Source organism: Hyla sarda, chromosome 9 (genome assembly GCF_029499605.1).
Source record: "Hyla sarda isolate aHylSar1 chromosome 9, aHylSar1.hap1, whole genome shotgun sequence".
NCBI classification, from domain to species: domain Eukaryota; kingdom Metazoa; phylum Chordata; class Amphibia; order Anura; family Hylidae; genus Hyla; species Hyla sarda.
The window spans coordinates 169558833-169585885 of NC_079197.1; the positions used below are offsets into that span (position 1 = coordinate 169558833).

Here is a 27053-nt window from a genome sequence, read left to right on the forward strand (position 1 = left end):
TTCTTTTGAATCAACTGGTGCCAGAAAGTTAAACAGGTTTGTAAATTACTTACTTGAAGGATTCACATTTTAACTTCCTGGCACCAGTTGATTCAAAAGAAAATCATTTCCAGTGCAGTACCCATTTAAGTAATTCTGGGAGTTGTAGCTTTAAATGGTGAAAACCTCTTTAGTGCTTTTCCATTCTGTGGCAATTGGTATATTTAATTATTATACTGGAATTTTTCACAATGCGCTACACTAGTGGTATCCGTCACAACAGGCTAAAAACTTTATTATGTGGAGGGGGGGGGGGGGTAGGTATGGGGTGACACCATTTTCTACCGCACCGGGTGACACCAACCCTAGCAACGCCACTGGGATGTGGATCTTACTTACTTGTATCTATAGAAAAATTCCATTTTGACACTTGGAGTTTGAGAACATGTGTAGAATGCTGGATATCCTTGTAGTTTAATGAACCACACAAGATATTGACTTGATAGTTTATTGAATAAATTGAAATATTGTAAAGTAAAATATAAAAGAACATCTACATTAATACTGACACTCTACTGAGATGATATATTGATTACACCATAATACCATATGGCCGCACTATACCACCATGTGGTCACACCATACAGCCATGTGGTCACACCATACAGCCATGTGGTCACACCATACAGCCATGTGGTCACACCGTACAGCCATGTGGTCACACCATACAGCCATGTGGTCACACCATACAGCCATGTGGTCACACCATACAGCCATGTGGTCACACTGTACAGCCATGTGGTCTCACCGTACAGCCATGTGGTCTCACCGTACAGCCATGTGGTCACACTATACAGCCATGTGGTCTCACAGTACAGCCATGTGGTCACACCATACAGCCATGTGGTCACACCATACAGCCATGTGGTCACACTATACAGCCATGTTGTCACACCATACAGCCATGTGGTCACACCATACAGCCATGTGGTCACACCATACAGCCATGTGGTCACACCATACAGCCATGTGGTCACACCATACAGCCATGTGGTCACACCATACAGCCATTTATCCGGTAATCTCCCATGAAGTTGTTCATATCATTGCATGCATTCCGGTTACGGGTAGCTTTACAATTTTGTGGTCCAGCCAGCTCCTCGACCCATGAGTTGCTTTCTAATAAGTATCTCATTCTGAAGGAGAAGAAAATGATAAATAGATGAATCAGACATGTACTTAGAAGGATAAGACAATCTTCAGGACAAGATAAAGTAGAAGTGAGCTACAGAAAGATCTGGCAGCTCCATACTAAAAATTAAAGGGGTTATCCACCATAAGGTGACTTTAGTACTTACGTGCCAGACATTATTGGACATGCTTAGGAAGGATCTGTGCTTATCTTGAAGCTAAATGGCTTTGTGGTGAATATATTATAATGCTGCTGCTTTCTTTATGTGAAATGGCTATTTCCTGTTGGACTTCCCTCCCTTCAACTACAAATCCCAAGATCCCTTGTTTGTAAGTGTGAGACCACTTTTCTCCCTCCCACACATCAACCACCCCACCCATTGAAGCACACCTGAGACAATTCCCTGCAGTCCTGTGGGGAATGATCTCCCTCCCACCCAGCGGTTGCTCCACCCATTAAAGCACAGAAACATTCCCTTTGAACACCTGACTAGTGATGTAATGTCTCAGCCGCATTTCAACCTGGAAAAAGCTGAGACAACACAACACTACACAACACAACACATGTGAGACCAGCCATCAAACACAGGTACAAACACTATTGTGGTAACAGGGTGTGATGAGGGAAGATGTTGTTACCCTAGGAGCAGATGGCCTTAACCCCTTGTATTTGTGATGCCAGGGCGTGGTTTATCCTTGATACCACCCAAAGGTATACCGCTGGATCCTGGGCTAGGCACGGGGGGCAATAATGACTCGGTAGCAATAATGGTAGCTTTACTGAGGGTAGACAGATGGTAAAGTCTATACAGTTCAGCCAGGGCCCACGGAGGTGACCAGTGACTCAGAGACCTTAAGGGCTTGCTGGGACTAGTAGTAGGACTGGACAATGTAATGCAGGCTACGCTGACTTGACAGATGACAGGGACTGACTTGACTTGACTGATAACTGACTATGACTGTAGATTACTTGAAATTGACTGTGGCTGCAGACTTGACCTGAAGCCTTCAATGACTCTGGACACTCACACTAGGACTCAACTTGACCTCAGCAAAGACTTGTAAGGAAAGAGGGAGAAGCTCCACCCAGGGCTTATATGGGGGAAACTAGCAGGGAGCCCATAGGTCACCCCTGGGATCACTTGGTCACTGGTACCTCCTGGGTAACAATCACATGACAAGTCACAAGGTAAACAGTCTTAAAGTGACAACGCTTTCTGAACACATTATATAGTAGAATACATTAGAAACATATTTATATGGGGGGGGGGGGCAGATGCAAGGAGGCCCAGGGGACACTGTAGGAAGGCTGCCTGACAGAACAGCAAGGGTAAGGGGTAACACCTCCCGCACTGGGCCACCACACTATGATATAAACTACTCTAACTTTATAGCAGCAGCACATTGAAATAAAAAAATAAAAAATTCTGGAATACCCCTTAAAATTATTGCTTGAGGCCACCACAGAGCTTACTGCCGGCAACAGGAGGTTTCAGTACATCCACCATATTTTCTATATTCTTGTGCAGGTTCCCCACTCACTACAATGGATATACAACCAAGCTAGAATGGGCTCCTCTAGGCGCCCCACAGGGGCCACATGGGTTGTTCTCTACAATTCGCACAGTCTTGTCAAGAACACTGAAAAACAATGAGTACGAGTGAATATGAGGCCAACACCCACCGTCCTTTGTCATCTTTGGTTTGTCCATCTTGACCCATGATCAGATACTCCTTGTTACCAAGTCGCATTTTGCAGGATGAACGTTGATAAAAGTATCTGGTGTCTCCTTTGGCGATGTGCTCATCCGAATCTGAAGGGTGGAAATAGAAGAAGAGTCACTGAGAAGAGAGCCTCTGGTTATAAACACATTGATGGGGATTTATTATCATGACATTCACACTTGTTTCTAGGGTTGTGGGACACAATTCTGGCGCATTGCCCGTGCTCCAAAATTGTGTCTTACATGTGCCCGAAAATCAGACTGAAGTCCACAGACTCTACAATTTGCATTGGGTTTGTCCTTGGTTAGGTTTACATCAGATTTATCATTATAACCCTACAGGCAGTGTTGGTTTAGATCCACATAGGATTCCTTGTTGGAAAGTAATGCATTATGTGGGGAAATCAACTATTACACTTTTCCATTACTTTCTGAGTATTGTAATGTGGCGACACAAATTGTTAATGAAGAAAATATTCATAAAATTAATAAAATATATATACACACACACACTGACCCACAGAATAGGGTGAGGATTTCTCAAAACTTGTGTGGAGGGAAAGGGAAAAAAAAGAGCACAACACCTATACTTGTGTGGTATTACAAACTGACTCTAACTGAAATGAGCTGCAATACCACAAACAACCTGAGGACTGGGGTGGTGCTGTTTTTAAAAGAAAATTTCCCCTTTAAGTGGGAGCCATGAATGGAGCCTGTATCACAGATGAAACACACTTTATACATATCAGAAATTACACAAACACCTCCTCAATAATAAATTAGTTTTCTCTATATGAAAGTCTCCTTTTCTTCTTATCCATCTCTTGCTGATCTGGTGAGGCACGTCCTCCATCTTCCTCATTACCACAAGGATTCTCCTCAGGCACCATGGTGGCCTCTGTTGTTATGGCTGTGGCTGGAGATGAGGTGACATCTTTGTTGCTGGAGACACTAGTGCACCTAGGTTCATCCTCATCAGAAAAATGTGTCTCTAGAAATCCTTTATAAAGGTTTGACATGGAGTCTACACACTGAGTGTGACAGTAGCCTCAATCTTTTCTCTATCCCAGAGTATAAGTTGTGAGGTAAAGATGTGAGGTAAAGATGTGAGGTAAAGACGTGAGGTAAAGATGTGAGGTAAAGATGTGAGGTAAAGACGTGAGGTAAAGATATGAGGTAAAGATGTGTGGTAAAGATGTGTGGTAAAGATATGAGGTAAAGATGTGAGGTACAGATGTGAGGTACAGATGTGAGGTACAGATGTGAGGTAAAGATGTGAGGTAAAGATGTAAGGTAAAGATGTAAGGTAAAGATGTAAGGTAAGGATGTGAGGTAAGGATGTGAGGTAAGCAGGGCCGGTTTTAGGCTTAGCGTGGCCCTAGGCAAAATCAAAAGTGGGGCCCCAAAAGTCGTAGTAGTGCACTAACCAGATTTAAACATTTTTGGTCACTTCAAATACTATAAAAAAAATATCTAAAAAGCTATTGAAAAGTCCGATCAAAACAAAAATGGTACCGATAAAAACTTCAAATCACAGCGCAAAAAATGACCCTCATACATCTCCATATACAGAAAAATAAGAGTTATAGGGATCAGAATAGTACAATTTTATATTTTTGTATAGTTCTCCCCACATTAGGTTGGCAGTATAGCTCCCCCACATTAGGTGCAGTATAGCGCTCCACATTAGGTGCAGTATAGTTCCCTCCACATTAGGTTGGCAGTATAGTTCCCTCCACATTAGGTGCAGTATAGTCCCCCACATTAGGTGCAGTACACAGTAGTCCCCCCACATTAGGTGCAGTACACAGTAGTCCCCCCACATTAGGTGCAGTACACAGTAGTCCCCCCACATTAGGTGCAGTACAAAGTAGTCCCCCCACATTAGGTGCAGTAGACAGTAGTCCCCCCACATTAGGTGCAGTACACAGTAGTTCCCCCCACATTAGGTGCAGTACACAGTAGTTCCCCCACATTAGGTGCAGTACACAGTAGTCCCCCCACATTAGGTGAAGTACACAGTAGTCCCCCCACATTAGGTGCAGTACACAGTAGTCCCCCCACATTAGGTGCAGTACACAGTAGTCCCCCCACATTAGGTGCAGTACACAGTAGTCCCCCCACATTAGGTGCAGTTTACAGTAGTCCCCCACATTAGGTGCAGTATACATACAGTAGTCCCCCACATTAGGTGCAGTATACAGTAGTTCCCCACATGAGGTGCAGTATACAGTAGTTCCCCTACATTAGGTGCAGTATGCAGCAGTTCCCCCACATTAGGTGCAGTATAATTCCCCACATTTGGTGCAGTATACAGTAGTTCCCCCCTATCAGGTGCAGTATACAGTAGTTCCCCCCTATCAGGTGCAGTATACAGTAGTTCCCCCCTATCAGGTGCAGTATGGTTCCCTCACAGACATACAGCCTTCAGCCATATATAGTGTATGGCTGGAGGCTATATGCCTGTTTACTGCCCCACTTGAGTGTTCCAACCACCGCTCCGGGGTCACGATCTACTGCTATGGCCTATGGGCCATAGCAGTAGATCCCGGGAGCGGCGGTCGGAACACTGAAGATGACCGCAGGTCACTTACCATACCTGCGTGTCCTCCTCACTGCTCCGCTCCGCTGTACTGTTGCTATGGGCGCACGCATGCGACGTCAGTGACGTCCCTGTGTGTGCTTCCTCCCAACGGCCCCAGCGTTTTTAAAGCCCGCTGTGAGGTAAACAGGGCATCCTTGTGTCCTGTAAAGATTTTCGGGACACAGGGATGTCCTGAATGTGACGGGGGCCCCCTGCGGGCACGGAGACCGGAGCTGGTCACTGTTTTAAAGTGGCCGTGGCCGGGCTGCCACTTTAAAACAGTTGCCCCCCCCCACTGAGCAGCTGGCAGGGGGCCCTAGGCAATTGCCTGGTTTGCCCCCCCCCCTAACGCCAGCCCTGGAGGTAAGGATGTGAGGTAAGGATGTGAGGTAAGGATGAGAGGTAAGGATGAGAGGTAAAGATGAGAGGTAAAGATGTGAAGTAAGGATGTGAGGTAAAGATGTGAGGTTAGGATGTGAGGTAAGGATGTGAGGTTAGGATGTGAGGTTAGGATGTGAGGTTAGGATGTGAGGTTAGGATGTGAGGTAAGGATGTGAGCTAAGGATGTGAGGTAAGGATTAGAGGTTAGGATGTGAGGTAAAGATGTGAAGTAAGGATGTGAGGTAAAGATGTGAGGTTAGGATGAGAGGTAAGGATGTGAGGTTAGGATGTGAGGTTAGGATGTGAGGTAAGGATGTGAGGTAAAGATGTGAGGTAAAGATGTGAGGTAAGGATGTGAGGTAAGGATGTGAGGTAAGGATGTGAGGTAAAGTTGGGAGGTAAAGATGTGAGATTAGGATGTGAGGTAAAGATGTGAGGTAAGGATTAGAGGTTAGGATGTGAGGTAAAGATGTGAAGTAAGGATGTGAGGTAAAGATGTGAGGTTAGGATGAGAGGTAAGGATGTGAGGTTAGGATGTGAGGTTAGGATGTGAGGTAAGGATGTGAGGTAAAGATGTGAGGTAAAGATGTGAGGTAAGGATGTGAGGTAAGGATGTGAGGTAAGGATGTGAGGTAAGGATGTGAGGTAAAGTTGGGAGGTAAAGATGTGAGATTAGGATGTGAGGTAAAGATGTGAGGTAAGGATGTGAGGTAAAGATGTGAGGTAAAGTTGGGAGGTAAAGATGTGAGGTAAAGGTGTGAGTTAAGGATGCATCATGTAATATATGTGAGTGATTTGGGTGCAATGGGGGTAATTTATCAATATTGTGGACGATTGCTGTATTCTGCATATTGTTTTGCTCCTCACTGTACAATTTCCTTCACATTTATTACTGTGTCTCATGTTAGACAGATTTTGGGTGCATCTTAACTTGTGACTCATTGCGTCTCATTTGTGTCCCTTTGTGTGGAGACTTTAGGAAGACACCAGAGGTAATTTCAACCCTTAAAGTGGTACTCTGGTAGAAAACTTTTTTTTTTAATCAACTGGTGCCAGAAAGTTAAACAGATTCGTAAATTACTTCTATTAAAAAATCTTAATCCTTCCAGTACTTATTAGCTGCTGAATACTACAGAGGAAATTATTTTCTTTTTGGAACACAGAGCTCTCTGCTGACATCGCGAGCACAGTGCTCTCTGCTGACATTTTCCATATTAAGAACTGTCCAGAGTAGGAGAAAATCCCCATAGAAAACATATGCTGCTCTGGACAGTTCCTAAAATGGACAGAGATGTCAGCAGAGAGCACTGTGGTCAGGATGTCAGCAGAGAGCTCTGAGTTCCAAAAAGAAAAGAATTTCCTCTGTAGGATTTTTTAATAGAAGTAATTTACAAATCTGTTTAACTTTTTGGCACCAGTTGAAAAAAAAAAAAAGTTTTCCACCAGAGTACCCCTTTATTAAAGGATTCATTGTCCTCAGGATGACCCTAGTGTCTCCTGCAACAAAGATGTCACCTCATCTCCAGTCACAGCCATAACAACAGAGGCCACCATGGTGCCTGAGGAGAATCCTTGTGGTAATGAAGATGGAGGACGTGCCTCACAACTCAGGAAGACTTGGATAAGAAGAAAAAGAGATTTTCTTATAGAGAAAATCTAATTCTTATTGAGGAGGTATGTGTGTAATTTCTGATATATATATATATATATATATATATATATATATATATATATATGTTTGTGTGTAAAGTGTGTTACATTTGTGATACAGGCTCCATTCATGGCGCACACTTTTCTGGGATTAGAAAAACTGAGGTGATTTCTTTCAAAAACAGCACCACCCCTGTCCTCAGGTTGTTTGTGGTATTGCAGCTCATTTCAGTTGAAGCCAATTTGTAATATTACACAAGTATAGGTGTGGCGCTGTTTCTGGAAGAAATTTGCTCTTTTTTTTTTCTATTCCCTAAAATCCCTTCCCCTCTTATTCCTCCTGCCTTAAAGGGGTACTCCACTGCCCCAGCATTCAGAACATTTTGTTCCAAATGCTTGGAGCGGGCAGTAAGGTTGTGACATCACGGCCACGCCCCCTCGTGATGTCACACCACGCCCCCTCGTGATGTCACTCCACGCCCCCCCTCAATGCAAGTCTATGGGAGGGGGCATGATGACCACGTTTTTGCCTGCGGTCGGGAAACCGCATACGGCCTAAAACGCAGCCGACTGGAGGCTGTGGTTCACTCCGGTCGACTCATAGACATGCATTAAATACGATTCCCGAATATGGCCGCGATTAAGCCCCGCCCCCTCCTCCAAGCCATATACAGGAACCGTAAGTACAAAACGTAGTGTGAACCCAGCCTTAAACAGATTTGTAAATTACTTCTATAAAAAATCTTAATCCTTTCAGTACTTATGAGCTGCTGAAGTTGAGTTGTTCTTTTCTGTCTAAGTGCTTTCTGATGACACCTGTCTCGGCAACTGCCCAGTTTAGAAGCAAATCCCCACAGCAAACCTCTTCTACTCTGTGCAGTTCCCGAGACAAGCAGAGATGTCAGCAGAGAGCACTGTTGCCAGACAGAAAACAACAACTCAACTTCAGCAGCTGATAATTATTGAAAGGATTAAGATTTTTTAATAGAAGTAATTTACAAATCTGTTTACCTTTCTGGATCCAGTTGATATATTTAAAAACGTTTTTTTCCTGGAATACCCCTTTAAAGGGTAATGTGTTGGATTAAGTTGGTCACACAACAACCTGTTACACAGAGACAAACACATTAGGGAACACTGCCATCTTGTGGCTATTTTTCAACACAGCATTCTCCATAGAGGATTGTTATAGAAGAGGACAGAACGTTCTAGAAAGGTTTCAGACAGAGCGTTAAAGGGGTATTCCACTTGAAAACATTTTTTTTAATCAACTGGTGCCAGAAAGTTAAAAAGATTTGAATATTACTGCTATTTAAAAATCTTAATCCTTCCAGTACTTATCAGCTGCTATATGCACCACAGGAAGTTGTTTTCTTTTAGAATTTCCTTTCTGTCTGATCACAGTGCTCTCTGCTGACACCTCTGTCCATTTTAGGAACTGTCCAGAGCAGGAGCAAATCCCCATAGCAAACCTCTCCTGCTCTGGACAGTTCCTGACATGGACAGAGATGTGAACTTCTTGTGGAGCATACAGAAGCTGATAAATACTGGAAGGATTAAGATTTTTAAATAGAAGTAATTTACAAATCTGTTTAACTTTCCGGCACCAGTTGATTTATAAAAAATAAATAAAATTAAAATAATGTTTTCCAGTGGAGTACCCCTTTAAGAGTAAGAGACAGAGCAAGTTAGAAAGAAACAGAGGATTACAAGCTGCATTTTCCTAGCCAAGACCTGCTGTTAGGATGGAAGAAAGTTGTAGCATTGGAGAGAGATTTTCCACAGACTCCATTGCGCAATGGAGGTCCTGTTTCAGTCACTAACATGTGTATATCTCACCTGAATGCACCTAGGACAGTGTTTCCCAACCAGGGTGTTGCAAAACTACATGTGGTGGCCCAGTACGGGAGAGGTTACCTCGTACCCTTGCTGTCCTGTCAGGCAGCCTCCTTCAGTGTCCCCAGGGCCCCTTGCACCTGTTTCCCCCCTGTACATATGTTCTGCAGCTACCGTTGTCCGTAAAGCTACCATTTACACCATCAGGTGTAGCACCAGAGGCCCGTAACGTCATGGCCACGCCCTCTCCCATAGACTTGCATTGAGAGGGCGTGGCCGTGATGTTACGAGCAAGGTATGACCATGACGTCACAAGCCTCCGCAACGATCTGCCAGTCATCCGGCAGGGAGCGAAATTCGCTCCATGCACCGGATGTCTGGGGTGCCGCAGCCGAGATCGCGGGGGTCCCCAGCGGCGGGACCCCTGCGATCAGACATCTTATCCCCTATCCTTTGAATATGGGATAAGATGTCTAGGGGTGGAGTACCCCTTTAAATCATGTGTGCCCATATCGCCCAAATTACACTCCTATGCCAGTTCCAGAGCCCATTTATTGCTGCCATTGACCTACTTTTCTGCAGAACTTCCTCAATGTGAACAGTGTAGACAGTAAACGCCTCCTCCTCACTGGTGTTCACCAATTTCACGCGGTATCCTGTATTTTGGAGGGAAGAAGACAATAAATGGTGGGTGTTTTATTGATGTGATAATTCCATAATCTATTCTAATAGTTTACAGTGCAATTCCATAATCTATTGTAATAGTTTACAGTGCAATTCCATAATCTATTGTAATAGTTTATGGTGCAATTCCATAATCTATTGTAATAGTTTACGGTGCAATTCCATAATCTATAGTAGTAGTTTACGCTGCAATTCCATAATCTATTGTAACAGTTTACAGTGAAATTCCATAATCTATAGTAATAGTTTACGGTGCAATTCCATAATATATTGTAACAGTTTACAGTGCAATTCCATAATCTATTGTAACAGTTTACAGTGCAATTCCATAATTTATAGTAATAGTTTACAGTGCAATTCCATCATTTATAGTAATAGTTTACAGTGCAATTCCATAATTTATAGTAATAGTTTACAGTGCAATTCCATAATCTATTGAAATAGTTTACAGTGCAATTCCATAATCTATAGTAGTAGTTTAGAATGCAATTCCATAATCTATTGTAATAGTTTACAGTGCAATTCCGTAATATATTGAAATAGTTTACAGTGCAATTCCATAATCTATAGTAGTATTTTAGGTGCAATTCCATAATCTATTGTAATAGTTTAGAGTGCAATTCCATAATCTATTGTAATAGTTTACGGTGCACTTCCATAATCTATAGTAGTATCTTAGGTGCAATTCCATAATCTATTGTAATAGTTTACGGTGCAATTCCATAATGTATAGTAGTATCTTAGGTGCAATTCCATAATCTATAGTAGTATTTTAGGTGCAATTCCATAATCTATTGTAATAGCTCCAGACTCTTCCCATGATTTCCTTCACGTTCCACCCTCCGTCCCCAGTCACTCATCTCACCGAATGCCACTCTTGGGTTGTAACAGGCAAAGTCTCGTCGAACAGTTCCTTTCAGTTCCAGAGAGCGCCGCCTCGTGGGGCATAAACCTGTGTAGTGATAAGAAATATTTTTCACAATTCTATTCCGGGTATTATCTGATTATTGACAGAATATCCATATTTAGGGATCATTTAAACCTTAGAGTGCTCTTTTGTGGGTACAACAGATTTCCGTCAACCTTCGGTTGGTGTATCATCATAAAGGGACATGCTTTTTGATTTTTCTACTTAAAAACCCTTTGCCGTTTTTACCCTTGTCACTAGAGCAGACACAATAGGTTGACCTTATGCAGCTGTCCCTTGTCAGCTTTACTGTGCAGAATAGGACAGAGTGAGCAGAGTCATCTCACTATCATTACAGAGCAGGCAAATTGATGTCAGCTCTCTTGTACTACTGCAGACCTAGGTAAGGCAGTATAGTAACACTATACACACAAGACTCTGTTTGCAGCTCCCCTGCAACTCCCTGGTGTCACTAGGAGGCACTATTTTATACTATATATATTTATTTAAAGGTTATCCAGGAAAAAAATTTTTTTTTTATATATCAACTGGCTCCAGAAAGTTAAACAGATTTGTAAATGACTTCTATGATTTTTTTTTAAAATCCTTTCAGTACTTATGAGCTGCTGAAGTTGAGTTGTTCTTTTCTGTCTAAGTGCTCTCTGATGACACGTGTCTCGGGAACCTCCCAGTTTATAAGCAAATCCCCATAGCAAACCTCTTCTACTCTGTGCAGTTCCCGAGACAAGCAGAGATGTCAGCAGAGAGCACAGACAGAAAACAACAACTCAACTTCAGCAGCTGATAATTATTGAAAGGATTAAGATTTTTTTTTAAAGAAGTCATTTATAAATCTGGTTAACTTTCTGGAGCCAGTTGATATAAAAATGTTTTTTTTTTTTTCCCTGGAATACCCCTTTAAGGAAATAGTCAATTTCTCTGGAAATGGACTCCCAATCATTGCAGCTGCCAAAAAGCACACACCATGGTGAACTGTACAGACCAGAGTGCCTCCAGTTGTTGCAAAACTACAACTCCAAGCATGCCCGGACAGCCTCTGGCTGTCCGGGAATGCTTGGAGTTGTAGTTTTGCAATACCTGGAGGCACTCTGGTGGAAAACACTGCCTTATACAAAGCTCACGACTTGTAATGTCAAGTTCTGCACCTCAGCCGCGCACCTACCTTCCGCACACTGGCACACGTCCCCGGAGCACAACGTGCTTACCAAGCTGGATTTATCTGGGCCCCCGTAGAACACTCTGCATTGATTCTCTGCAAGAAGAAAAGGTCGTGTACAGTTATCCTTTATAACAGCCTGGTGGACACATAGAGGTAGACAACAACATGGCGGTCATAACCTGATGGTTAAAGTCACTGCCCTGCTTTAGAACTTCCATATAGATATAAAAAGCTCAGTCACTTCATAAATACATTACATTTTGTATTACCGTATTTTTCGCCGTATAAGAAGCACTTTTTCTTCCCCAAAACTGGGGGGGGGGGGGAAGTTGGTGCGTCTTATACGGCAAATACACCCCTATTGGGTCGGTCCCGGCGGCCATCAACGGCCGGGACCCGCGGCTAATACAGGACATCACCGATCGCGGTGATGCCCTGTATTAACCCTTCAGACGCGGCGATCAAAGCTGACCGCCGCGTCTTAAGCGAAAGTGACACTAACCCGGCTGCTCAGTCGGGCTGTTCGGGGTGAAATCGCGGCGTCCCGAACAGCTTACATGACACCGGGAGGGACCTTACCTGCCTCCTCGGTGTCTGCTCCGTGCCGGGATCCCCTGCATGGCCGGCGCTCTCCTTCGACGTCATCACGTCGTCACGCACGCCGTCCCGTTATCCAATAGGAGCGGCGCGCGTAGCGACGTGATGACGGCGACGGAGAGCGTGGATCCCGGGGAAGAAGACGTCCGGAGCGTTGGGGACGCCGCGGGAATGCGGCAATAGCGATGGAGCGACATCCAGGGCAGCGGTGACGAGCGGTGACGGGTCCAGAGCGGCGCGGACATGTGAGTATTACCTCCTATACCAGTGGTCTTCAACCTGCGGACCTCCAGATGTTGCAAAACTACAACTCCCAGCATGCCCGGACAGCCGTTGGCTGTCCGGGCATGCTGGGAGTTGTAGTTTTGCAACATCTGGAGGTCCGCAGGTTGAAGATCACTGTTGGGTTCAGAATCTTTTTTTTTCTAGATTTTGCACCTTTAAAATTGGGTGCGTCTTATATGCCGGTGCGTCCTATAGGGCGAAAAATACGGTACTTCTAAGTTACAGTTATACTCCAGAGCTGTATTCTCAATTCTGCAGCCTTTAGAAGCCAAAAATCATAGCATTTCCTGTTTGTCTACCTAAAGCATGCTTTGTAAATTTATTGTCTGGGATGGGAGCAAAACAGAGCGGAGGGGCACCCGGTAGTGCAGTGGCGGCTTGACGGGAGCGTTATAGACCCGTTCACTCAATTTTGGGGGTTAATGAGGTGAAGGTAATTTGGAGGTGTGCTAGCCCTTTAAGGATGGGAGGAAGGTGTTCGTGGGGACATAGGGGTATAGAGGTCAAGAGGAGTTAAGGGAGGAGGAGCCTATGGTACTAGTCAGTGCCGGAGGTGAGGAGAGCTCACTCCGGCGTGAGGAAACAAGAAGAAGAGGTCCACCCGCCCTAGTTGTTCCGGAGTTAATGCTGCCATGTTGGGTTTGCAGGTAAAAGGGGTCTTTGTCGAGATTAATTTCGGACAATTCCAGTGTTAGTTTAGAGGAATGGTGTTGACAGCTGTTGGGGACACAGCTGAATGGGCCTCCTGGTGGTGTGTCGGGGCCCCAGGAGTTGATGGCAGCAGGCACTAAAGCTTGTGGGAGCCCCTGGGTCAGGTGAATGCGGCCAGGGGTAAATAGTTAGTGCCTAGGTTGATAAGGAAAATGTTTGCTTGATGTAAACTGTTACATATATGAAAACATTGTTAATATTAAATTAATATTTAATTTAAATATTAATATTTAATATTAATATTAAACCTGACCGGCCCATTTTCACCACAACATGTGTCAGGTTTTCTGTGGGAAGAATGGTGGGTGGTGGAAAGGGTGATGGTTTGGTCAAGGTGAAAGGGGAAGGGGGCGGGTCTAACGTCCCTCCAGTCAAGTGTGGCATGCGCACCCGATCCTGCACAGTAAACAATAAACACTACCTACAATAATGGACTGATCCAAAGAACTGCCCCAGCTGCCTCTTAGCTAAATGTGGACCAAACCAATGCACAGTAACTACCTACAATAATGGACTGATCCATAGAACTGTCCCAGCTACCTCTTAGCTAAATGTGGACAAAACCAATGCACAGTAACTCCCTACAATAATGGACTAGTCCAATAATCCAAACCAATTCACAGTCACTACCTACAATAATGGACTGATCCAATGAACTGTCCCAGCTGTCTCTTAGCTAACTGTGGACCAAACCAATGCACAGTAACTACCTACAATAATGGACTGGCCCAATAAACCAAACCAATTCACAGTCACTACCTTCAATAATGGACTGGTCCAATGAACTGTCCCAGCTGTCTCTTAGCTAACTGTGGACCAAACCAATTCACAGTCACTACCTACAATAATGGACTGGTCCAATGAACCAAACCAATGCACAGTCACTACCTACAATAATGGACTGGCCCAATGAACCAAACCAATGCACAGTCACTACCTACAATAATGGACTGGCCCAATGAACCAAACCAATGCGCAGTCACTACCTACAATAATGGACTAGTCCAATGAACCAAACCAATTCACAGTCACTACCTACAATAATGGACTGATCCAATGAACCAAACCAATGCACAGTCACTACCTACAATAATGGACTGGCCCAATGAACCAAACCAATGCGCAGTCACTACCTACAATAATGGACTAGTCCAATGAACCAAACCAATTCACAGTCACTACCTACAATAATGGACTGATCCAATGAACTGTCCCAGCTGTCTCTTAGCTAACTGTGGACCAAACCAATGCACAGTCACTACCTACAATAATGGACTGGCCCAATGAACCAAACCAATGCACAGTCACTACCTACAATAATGGACTGGCCCAATGAACCAAACCAATGCACAGTCACTACCTACAATAATGGACTGGCCCAATGAACCAAACCAATGCACAGTCACTACCTACAATAATGGACTGGCCCAATGAACCAAACCAATGCACAGTCACTACCTACAATAATGGAATGGTCCAATGAACCAAACCAATGCACAGTCACTACCTACAATAATGAACTGGCCCAATGAACCAAACCAATGCACAGTCACTACCTACAATAATGGATTTGTTCAATAAACTGTCCCAGTTGTCTCTTGTGTAAATGTGGACCAAACCAATGCACAGCCATGACTTACAATAGTAGATCGATCCCACATAGCAGAACATAAGCTTATAATGAGAACATATGAAGTCACCCCCTTCTGTTTGACCGATTTCGGACAAATTTAATATGGTTGTGTACCCACCCCTAAAATGTTATTGTGTTAAATTTGACACAAATCTGTCATGGAGTATTCAAGTTATCACAGAACACTAAGTTAAATAGTAGAGCTCCCTTTGTTCAGTCAATAAACTGTAAACTGATGCACAAAAAAAGTGAACATACCCTTTAAAGATGTACTCCGGTGGAAAACAATTTTTTTAATTTTTTATTAAGTGGTGCCAAAAAGTTAAACACATTTGTAAAAGACTTCTATTTAAAAATCTTAATCCTTCCAGTACTTATCAGCTGCTGTATACTCCACAAGAAGTTCTTTTCTTTTTCAATTTCTTCTCTGTCTGACCACAGTGCTCTCTGCTGACACCTGTGTTCATGTCAGAAACTGTCCAGAGTAGAAGCAAATCCCCATAGGAAACCTCTCCTGCTCTGGACAGTTGCTGACATGGACAGAGGTGTCAACAGAGAGCACTGTGGTCAGACAGAAGAGAAATTCAAAATGAAAAGAACTTCCTGTGGAGCATACAGCAGCTGATAAGAACTGGAAGGATTAAGATTTTTAAATAGAAGTCAATTACAAATCTGTTTAACCTTCTGGCACAAGTAAAAAAAAAAATAATAATACATTTTCCAACGAAGTACCCCTTCAATAAAGTCTATGGGTATAGCAAGCTTAAAGGGGTACTCCGCCCCTAGCATCTTATACCCTATCCAAAGGATGTCAGATCGCAGGGGTCCTGCTGCTGGGGACCCCCGGGATCTCCGCTGCAGCACACCTGTTACGCTCCGGGTCCCCGCTCCTCCCCGGAGCGCTCACGGCGTCTCTCTCCCTGGAGCGGGAGCGCTGCACTGACATGGCCGTCGGGGCTGCGATTCGCACAGCGGGACGCGCCCGCTCGCGAATCGCATCCCAAGTCACTTACCCGTCCCGGTCCCCTGCTGTCATGTGCTGGCGCGCGCGGCTCCGCTCTCTAGGGCGCGCGCGCGCCAGCTCTCTGAGACTTAAAGCGCCAGTGCACCAATGATTGGTGCCTGGTCCAATTAGCTTAATTGGCTTCCACCTGCTCCCTGGCTATATCACATCACTTCCCCTGCACTCCCTCGCCGGATCTTGTTGCCTTGTGCCAGTGAAAGCGGTTAGTGTTGTCCAAAGCCTGTGTTACCTGAACTCCTGCTATCCATCTTGACTACGAACCTTGCCGCCTGCCCCGACCTTCTGCTACGTCTGACCTTGCCTCTGCCTAGTCCTTCTGTCCCACGCCTTCTCAGCAGTCAGCGAGGTTGAGCCGTTGCTAGTGGATACGACCTGGTTGCTACTGCCGCAGCAAGACCATCCCGCTTTGCGGCGGGCTCTGGTGAACACCAGTAGCCACTTAGAACCGGTCCACCAGCACGGTCCACGCCAATCCCTCGCTGACACAGTGGATCCACAACCTGTAAGCCGAATCGTGACAGTAGATCCGGCCATGGATCCCGCTGAGGTGGCGCTGCCAAGTCTCGCTGACCTTACCACGGTGGTCGCTCAGCAATCGCAGCAAATTGCCCAACAAGGACAGCAGCTGTTGCAGTTGACCGCCACGTTACAGCAACTTCTGCCTCTGCTACAGCAGCAACCATCTCCTCCGCCAGCTCCTGCACCTCCTCCGCAGCGAGTGGCCGCTCCTAGCCTCCGCTTGTCCCTGCCGGACAAATTTGATGGGGACTCCAGACTCTGCCGTGGATTTCTGTCTCAATGTTCCCTGCATATGGAGATGTTGTTGGACTTGTTTCCTACAGAACGGTCTAAGGTGGCGTTCGTAGTGAGCCTTCTTTCAGGAAAGGCCTTGTCTTGGGCTACACCGCTCTGGGACCGCAATGATCCAGCCACAGTCCAGTCCTTCTTCGCTGAAGTCCGTAGTGTCTTCGAGGAACCAGCCCGAGCTTCTTCTGCCGAGACTGCCCTGCTGAACCTGGTCCAGGGTAATTCTTCAGTGGGCGAGTACGCCATCCAATTTCGTACTCTTGCTTCCGAATTATCATGGAATAACGAGGCTCTCTGCGCGACCTTTAAAAAAGGCCTATCCAGTAGCATCAAGGATGTGCTGGCCGCACGAGAGATTCCTGCCAACCTGCAAGAACTTATCCATTTGGCCACCCGCATTGACATGCGTTTTTCTGAGAGACATCAGGAGCTCCGCCAGGAAAAAGACTTAGATCTCTGGGCACCTATCCCACAGCATCCTTTGCAATCTACGCCTGGGCCTCCCGCCAAGGAGGCCATGCAAGTGGATCGGTCTCGCCTGACCCAGGAAGAGAGGAATCGCCGTAGGGAAGAAAATCTTTGTCTGTACTGTGCCAGTACCGAGCATTTCTTTGTGGATTGCCCTATTCGTCCTCCACGTCTGGGAAACGCACGCACGCACCCAGCTCACGTGGGTGTGGCGTCTCTTGGTTCAAAGTCTGCTTCTCCACGTCTCACGGTGCCCGTGCGGCCCGTGCGGATTTCTCCTTCAGCCAACTCCTCCCTCTCAGCCGTGGCCTGCTTGGACTCTGGTGCCTCTGGGAATTTCATTTTGGATTCTTTGGTGAATAAATTCTGCATCCCGGTGACCCGTCTCGTCAAGCCGCTCTACATTTCCGCGGTCAACGGAGTTAGATTGGATTGCACCGTGCGTTACCGCACAAAACCCCTCTTAATGTGCATTGGACCCCACCACGAAAGGATTGAATTTTTCGTCCTTCCCAACTGCACCTCTGAGGTCCTCCTCGGTCTGCCATGGCTCCAGCTTCATTCTCCCACCCTTGACTGGACCACCGGGGAGATCAAGAACTGGGACTCTGCTTGCCACAAGAAATGCCTCTCCCCCCCTCCCAGTCCCGTCAGGCAAGCCTCAGTGCCTCCTCATGGCCCCCGTCCTGGTGTCACCCTGCCCCGTGCCAAGCTTCACCCTCTGCCCTCCCTCCCCATTCCCACTCCTGCTGTACTGCCTGCCTTTGAGGAAACCCTTCAATCACTCCCGGTGTCCTCATCCCATGGGAAGCAGTTACCGGACAAAGAAAGGGGGAGACCTAAGGGGGGGGGTACTGTTACGCCGAGCGCTCCGGGTCCCCGCTCCTCCCCGGAGCGCTCACGGCGTCTCTCTCCCTGCAGCGCCCCGGTCAGTCCCGCTGACTGGGAGCGCTGCACTGACATGGCCGTCGGGGCTGCGATTCGCACAGTGGGACGCGCCCGCTCGCGAATTGCATCCCAAGTCACTTACCCGTCCCGGTCCCCTGCTGTCATGTGCTGGCGCGCGCAGCTCCGCTCTCTAGGGCGCGCGCAGCTCCGCTCTCTAGGGCGCGCGCAGCTCCGCTCTCTAGGGCGCACGCGCGCCAGCTCTCTGAGACTTAAAGGGCCAGTGCACCAATGATTGGTGCCTGGTCCAATTAGCTTAATTGGCTTCCACCTGCTCCCTGGCTATATCACATCACTTCCCCTGCACTTCCTGGCAGGATCTTGTTGCCTTGTGCCAGTGAAAGCGTTTAGTGTTGTCCAAAGCCTGTGTTACCTGAACTCCTGCTATCCATCTTGACTACGAACCTTGCCGCCTGCCCCGACCTTCTGCTACGTCTGACCTTGCCTCTGCCTAGTCCTTCTGTCCCACGCCTTCTCAGCAGTCAGCGAGGTTGAGCCGTTGCTAGTGGATACGACCTGGTTGCTACTGCCGCAGCAAGACCATCCCGCTTTGCGGCGGGCTCTGGTGAACACCAGTAGCCTCTTAGAACCGGTCCACCAGCACGGTCCACGCCAATCCCTCGCTGACACAGTGGATCCACAACCTGTAAGCCGAATCGTGACAACACCGCTGTCATTACTGCACAGAGCAAACTCGCTCTGTGCGTAATGACGGGCGATACAGCGGCCGGAGCATCATTAGGTTACGGCTCCGCCCCCTCGTGACATCACGGCCCGTCCCCTTAATGCAAGTCTATGGGAGGGGGCGTGAAGATCGCCACGCCCCCTCCCATAGACTTGTATTGAGGGGCGGGCCGTGACGTCATGAGGGGGTGGAGCCATGACGTAACGATGCTCCGGCCCCTGTATCGCCCCTGTATCGCGAGTTTGCTCTGTGCAGTAATGATAGCGAGGTGCTGCAGCGGAGATCCCGGGGGTCCCCAGCGGCAGAACCCACGCAATCTGTCATCTTATCCCCTATTCTTTGGATAGGGGATAAGATGTCTAGGGGCGGAGTACCCCTTTAAGTTACCTGGTCACTAATGCATGATAGCTCCGCTCCAATCTCTGTATCTGCTGCCGTGCTAGGACTGGGGGAGGGGGGTGGGGGGTGGCGTTCCCCTCCACACTGGAAATAGCAACAGAAGAAGGTATCCAGCACCGGAGAACAGATAAAATTCTTTGCTTTATTGAGGCATCTGCATAACGTACATACACTAGAGCGTAGTCGCCTACGCGTTTCGGGCTCTGGGGCCCTTAATCATGGCATCATGATTAAGGGCCCAAGAGCCCGAAATGCGTAGGCGACTACGCTCCAGTGTATGTACGTTATGCAGATGCCTCAATAAAGCAAAGAATTTTATCTGTTCTCCGTGCTGGATACCTTCTTCTATTGCTATTTTAAGTTACCTGGCTCATAGAAATCATACAAGATGGCTGATGCCGGCTGTAGGGGAGAGATCTTCACTGTTTGGACAGCCTCGAAGCTCACACACTCTTTGTTTTGGGAGACCTACAAAAAGAAGAAGACACTAAAGAAAAGGAAATAACTGACCGGAGATAGAAATGAAGAACATGGTGGGAATTATTGGACAGAGGCAGATGGATGAAACCATGACCAAGACTGTTCTAGTAATTAAAGGGGTACTCCCGTGGAAACCTTTTTTATTTTTTAAATCAACTGGTGCCAGAAAGTTTTAAACAGATTTGTAAATCACTTCTATTAAAAAATCTTAATCTCTCCAGTACTTTTTAGGGGCTGTATACTAAAGAGAAATCCAAAAAAGAAATACATTTCCTCTGATGTCAGGACCACAGTGCTCTCTGCTGACCTCTGCTGTCCATTTCAGGAACTGTCCAGAGCAGGAGAAAATCCTTATAGCAAACATATGCTGCTCTGGACAGTTCCTAAAATGGACAGCAGAGGGCACTGTGGTCATGACATCAGAGGAAATGCATTTCTTTTTTTTGGATTTCTCTTTAGTATACAGCCCCTAAAAAGTACTGGAAGGATTAAGATTTTTTAATAGAAGTGATTTACAAATCTGTTTAACGTTCTGGCACCAGTTGATTTAAAAAAAAAAAAAAAAAGTTTTCCACGAGAGTACCCCTTTAAGATTACTGGAACAGGTTCTTCTAGAACAGTGGTCTTTAACCTGCGGACCTCCAGATGTTGCAAAACTACAACTCCCAGCATGCCCGGACAGCCAACGGCTGTCCGGGCATGCTGGGAGTTGTAGTTTTGCAACATCTGGAGGTCCACAGGTTGAAGACCACTGTTCTAGAACGATGGACATAGATGTCTATAGAGAAGTTTTGTGTGTCCTTCTGCTCTTCAGACCTTATCGAAGTACATGATGAGTCTTCCGCCTTGGATCTCATAGTGACTGATGTAATCCTCAAGATCGCCCTTTAGCTGTAAGGAACAGAACAAGAATGAAAAATACCCATAAACCCTTTAGTCAGAGAGACAAGGTCATCTACTAACATGGTCATCATGAGCTTGAAACGCGTGAATAATATAATTAAATATATATTAATATGATTCCAAAATTCCGAAATTTGATAATCCAGAATCATAGTCTTAAAGGGGTTCTCCACCATAAGGTGATTTTAGTACGTACCTGGCAGACAGTAATGGACATGCTTAGGAAGGATCTGGGGCAAAATGGCTATGTCATGAGATTACCATAACACTGTGGCTAGCTGTTTGTGAACTGGTATTTCCTGTTTGAGTTTTCTTCTTTTGCCTACCAATCCCATAATTCTATTCTCTTCCCTCCCACCCATCAGCCACCCCACCCATTGAAACATAAATGAGCTGCATCCATTCAAAAGACCTGTGGTTTTCAATCAGGGTGCCTACAGCTGTTGCATTAGTTGCAGATTGATCTCACTCCCACCAAGCGATCCCTCCACCCATTGAAGCAGACAGGCTCCCTGTCATCAGCTGACTAGTGATGTCAGGTCTCGGCCAAATTGCAAGCTGGGAAAAATCTGAGACAACAGTCATTTTGTATGCTGGTAAAAATAAATATTGGAGGGAAAATCACAGAAGAATTGTGAGAAAACCGTCACACACAGGTACAGACACTATATTATGACCTACACTAACTTTACAGCCCCTGTAGCATAGTCAAATAAAAAAAAATCCTAGAAAACCCCTTAAAGGGGTACTCCTGTGGAAACTTTTTTTTTTTTTTTTTTTTTTAAATCAAGTACTGGAAGGATTAAGATTTTTTTTTTTATAGAAGTGATTTACAAATCTGTTTAACTTTCTGGCACCAGTTGATAAAAAAAAAAAAAAAAAAAGTTTTCCACGGGAGTACCCCTTTAAAGAACTATACCACAACACTGGAAAAGGCTAGTGGTCACCAAAGTGTGGCCCTCCAGGTGTTGCAAAACTACAACTTCCATGGTCAAAATGTGCTTGAAACGCTTGAATAATATAATGAATATGTATTAATATGATTCCAAAATTCTGAAATTTGATAATCCAGATCATAGTCTTAAGAACTATACCCTAACATTGGAAAAGGCCAGTGGTCTCCAAAGTGTGGCCCTCCAGGTGTTGCAAAACTACAACTTCCAGCATGCCCGGACAGCCAACGGCTGTCCGGGCATGCTGAAAGTTGTAGTTTTGCAACACCTGGAGGGCCATACTTTGGAGACCACTGGAAAAGGGCATCAATGATTCATCTCTGGTGGCCCAACCTCCTAGAGTACTGATGCCCCCTTTATTGTGTTAAAGGGGTACTCCACTGGAAAGCATTATTATTATTATTTTTTTTTAAATCAACTAGTGCCAGGAAGATAAACAGATTTGTAAATTACTTTTATTTAAAAATCTTAATCCCTCCAGTACTTATCAGCTACTATATGCTCCACAGGAAGTTCTTTTCTTTTTGAATTTCTTTCCAGTCTGACCACAGTGCTCTCTGCTGACACCTCTGTCTGTCTCAGGAACTGTCCAAAACAAAGCAACCTCTCCTGCTCTGGACAGTTCCTGACATGGACAGAGGTGTCAGCAGAGAGCACTGTGGTCTGACAGAAAGGAAATTCAAAAAGAAAAGAACTTTCTCTGCGGCAAATAGCAGCTGATAAGTACTGGAAGGATTAAGATTTTTTTTAATAGAAGCCATTTACAAATCGGTTCATCTTTCTGGCACCATTTTTTTTTTTAAAGTGTTTTCCACCGGAGTACCCCTTTAATCATCATTGGTGGCCTATCCTGAGGACAACTATGTAACTATATAGTCACCTTGTCCAGATCTTGAGTGCTGGGTTGAAATCCACTGAGCATAGTAATATCTACGATCGCCATGCCAGATGTAGCCGTCTGGGATTTTCTCCTGCAAAAGGTTATGAAGGTTATCGTGGGGGAGTACCCCTTAACAAAAATCTGGTGTGACAAATTGCCCTTAATATAATTAGTGAATAGGGTCCACCCGTCTGCACTTTAATCTCAACACAAATCCACCTGTTCTGGGAAGGCCTGAGAGTTTTGAGTACATTATTGAACAAAAAGCAGCAGCATGAAGACCGAGGAGCTGACCAAACAGGTCAGGGCTTAACCCCTTAAGGACTCAGCCCATTTTGGCCTTAAGGACTCAGACAATTTAATTTTTACGTTTTCATTTTTTCCTCCTCGCCTTCTAAAAATCATAACTCTTTTATATTTTCATCCACAGACTAGTATGAGGGCTTATTTTTTGCGTGACCAGTTGTCCTTTGTAATGACATCACTCATTATATCATAAAATGTATGGCGCAACCAAAAAACACTATTTTTGTGGGGAAATTAAAACGAAAAACGCAATTTTGCTAATTTTGGAAGGTTTTGTTTTCACGCCGTACAATTTATGGTAAAAATGACGTGTGTTCTTTATTCTGAGGGTCAATACGATTAAAATGATACCCATTATTATATACTTTTATATTATTGTTGCGCTTAAAAAAAATCACAAACTTTTTAACCAAATTAGTACGTTTATAATCCCTTTATTTTGATGACCTATAACTTTTTTATTTTTCCGTATAAGTGGCGGTATGGGGGCTCATTTTTTGCGCCATGATCTGTACTTTTTTTTGATACTACATTTGTATATAAAAAACTTTTAATACATTTTTTATAATTTTTTTTTTAATAAAATGTATTAAAAAAGTAGGAATTTTGGACTTTTTAAAATTTTTTTCGTTCACGCCGTTCACCGTACGGGATCATTAACATTTTATTTTAATAGTTCGGACATTTACGCACGCGGCGATACCAAATATGTCTATAAAAAATGTTTTTTACGCTTTTTGGGGGTAAAATAGGAAAAAACGGACGTTTTACTTTTTTATTGGGGGAGGGGATTTTTCACTTTTTTTTTACTTTTACTTTTACATTTTTTTACATTTTTTTTTACACTTGAATAGTCCCCATAGGGGACTATTCATAGCAATACCATGATTGCTAATACTGATCTGTTCTATGTATAGGACATAGAACAGATCAGTATTATCGGTCATCTCCTGCTCTGGTCTGCTCGATCACAGACCAGAGCAGGAGACGCCGGGAGCCGGACGGAGGAAGGTGAGGGGACCTCCGTGCGGCGTTATGAATGATCGGATCCCCGCAGCAGCGCTGCGGGCGATCCGATCGTTCATTTTAATCGCGAACTCCCGCAGATGCCGGGATCTGTATTGATCCCGGCACCTGAGGGGTTAATGGCGGACGCCCGCGAGATCGCGGGCGTCGGCCATTGCCGGCGGGTCCCTGGCTGCGATTAGCAGCCGGGATCAGCCGCGCATGACACGGGCATCGCTCCGATGCCCGCGGTTATGCTTAGGACGTAAATGTACGTCCTGGTGCGTTAAGTACCACCTCACCAGGACGTACATTTACGTCCTGCGTCCTTAAGGGGTTAAAGGGGTACTCCGGTGGAAAACTTTTTTTTTATTTTAATCAACTGGTGCCAGAAAGTTAAGCAGATTTGTAAATTACTTCTATTAAAAAATCTTAATCCTTCCAGTACTTATTAGCTGCTGAATATTACATAGGAAATTATTTTCTTTTTGGAACACAGTGCTCTCTGCTGACATCACGAGCACAGTGCTCTCTGCTGACATCTCTGTCCATTTTAAGAAGTGTCCAGAGTAGGAGAAAATCCAAATAGCAAACATATGCTGCTCTGGACAGTTCCTAAAATGGACAGAGATGTCAGCAGAGAGCACTGTGCTCGTGATGTCAGCAGAGAGCTCTGAGTTCCCAAAAAAAAAAATAATAATTTCCTATGTAGTATTCAGCAGCTAATAAGTACTGGAAGGATTAAGATTTTTTAATAGAAGTAATTTACAAATCTGTTTAGCTTTCTGGTACCAGTTGATTAAAAAAAAAAAAAAAAGTTTTCCACCAGATCTTCTGTACGGGGGCCCGGCTCGCTGGTCAGATAGCGGGTGTCGACCACCGCACTAAGTGGCGGCTGACACGCCCCCTCAATACAGTGCTATGGCAGAGCCGGAGATTGCCGGAAATCTTAATCCTTTCAGTACTTATCAGCTGCTGAAGTTGAGTTGTTCTTTTCTGTCTTAGTCCTCTCTGATGACACGTGTCTTGGGAACCGCCCAGTTTAGAAGCAAATCCCCATAGCAAACCTCTTCTACTCTGAGCAGTTCCCGAGACCAGCAGAGATGTCAGCAGAGAGCACTGTTGTCAGACAGAAAACAACTCAACTTCAGCAGCTGATAATTATTGAAAGGATTAAGATTTTTTTAATAGAAGTAATTTACAAATCTGTTTAACTTTCTAGAGCCAGTTGATATATATATCAAGTTTTTTCCTGGAATACCCCTTTAAAATGAGCAAGGTGCCTGGGCCCATAAAAAGGGAGTTTTTACCTAGTACTGGTCCCCTGCCGCTCCTGTTTGGCTTCATCCGGTCCCCTGATCTTCTCTTTCCTTTCTGCTTAGCCCCTACAGTCCTGTATTATAGAGGTATTCTCCAATATAGAGGCATATACAGATATGGTATGGGCCCATAGACTACTAAAGGTGCCATATTGCAGCTGGGAATCATGGGACAGCGCCCTATAAGTGACGGTATATGTATATGACGGTAGGATACCAGGCCTCTCTTACCCAATACACACTTCATACAGGACTTTCTCGTCTTTTGCTTTGGGCGAGGAGACCTCTCTACGAGCTCTGCTCCTCAAGTCATGCCATTCAATGTTCCTCCTGGGCTTGTCGGACATGGCCTCTCCATCATAATCATAGTCATCTCCGTAATCATTTTCTTCATCGTCTGTAAAGAAACGGAGTATGGGAGCAAAAGTAAAACATGGCTGCTTTATTACCCAAACAGTGCCACTCTTACTAAGTGGCTGTGAGTGGTACTGCAGCTCAGTTCTATTCGTATTGCAATACTGTACAGAGCCCATGACAAAAGCGGGTAAAGGGTCGGCACTGAACGATATCGGTGTTCATGGACCGGTGTAGAATCCGAGTTATCAAAGAAGGGTCCCGGCACTCAAAGTTCATGCCCAATCTCAAAGTGTTTATTTGTACGTAAACATAGCATACATGGCAATGACAGTACGCGTTACGGCTTTGCCGTAACGCGTACTGTCATTGCCATGTATGCTATGTTTATGTACAAAAAAAAACACTTTAAGGGGTACTCCTGTGGGAAACTTTTTTTTTTAAATCAACTGGTGCCAGAAAGATAAACAGATTTGTAAATCACTTCTATTAAAAAATCTTAATCCTTCCAGTACTTATTAGGGGCTGTATGCTAAAGAGAAATCCCAAAAAAGAAATGCATTTCCTCTGATGTCATGACCACAGTGCTCTCTGCTGACCCTTTTAGGAACTGTCCAGAGCTGGAGAAAATCCCCATAGCAAAGATATGTTTCTCTGGACAGTTCCTAAAATGGACAGCAGAGGTCAGCAGAGAGCACTGTGGTCATGACATCAGAGGAAATGCATTTCTTTTTTGGATTTCTCTTTAGCATACAGCCCCTAAAAAGTACTGGAAGGATTAAGAATTTTTTATAGAAGTAATTTACAAATCTGTTTAACTTTCTGGCACCAGTTGATTTAAAAAAAAAAGTTTTCCACTTTAAAGGGGTTATCCAGGATTTATATATATATATATATATATATATATATACACATTTACAGATTTGTAAATGACTTCTATTAAAAAAATCTTAATCCTTTCAGTATTTATGAGCTGCTGAAGTTGAGTTGTTCTTTTCTATCTAAGTGCTCTCTGATGACACGTGTCTTGGGAACTGTCCAGAGTAGAAGCAAATCCCCACAGCAAACCTCTTCTACTCTGTGCAGTTCCCGAGACAAGCAGAGATGTCAGCAGAGAGCACTGTTGCCAGACAGTAAAGAACAACTCAACTTCAGCAGCTGATAATTATTGGAAGGATTAAGA

General features: G+C 44.8%; 1 protein-coding gene across 1 annotated transcript in view; it reads right to left on the reverse strand.

Annotated features, from left to right (window-relative positions):
- Nucleotides 1-477: 477 nt before the first annotated feature.
- The window catches only part of LOC130290555 (complement C4-like), a gene marked incomplete in the record, with an annotated part of 80850 nt that continues 54274 nt past the window's right edge, over nt 478-27053 (reverse strand). The window contains 9 exon segments of the mRNA XM_056538343.1: nt 478-1175; nt 2855-2984; nt 9918-10001; nt 10895-10981; nt 12120-12209; nt 20036-20138; nt 20967-21041; nt 22887-22977; nt 25748-25913. Of these exon segments, the coding sequence (XP_056394318.1) occupies nt 1034-1175; nt 2855-2984; nt 9918-10001; nt 10895-10981; nt 12120-12209; nt 20036-20138; nt 20967-21041; nt 22887-22977; nt 25748-25913 (968 nt within the window).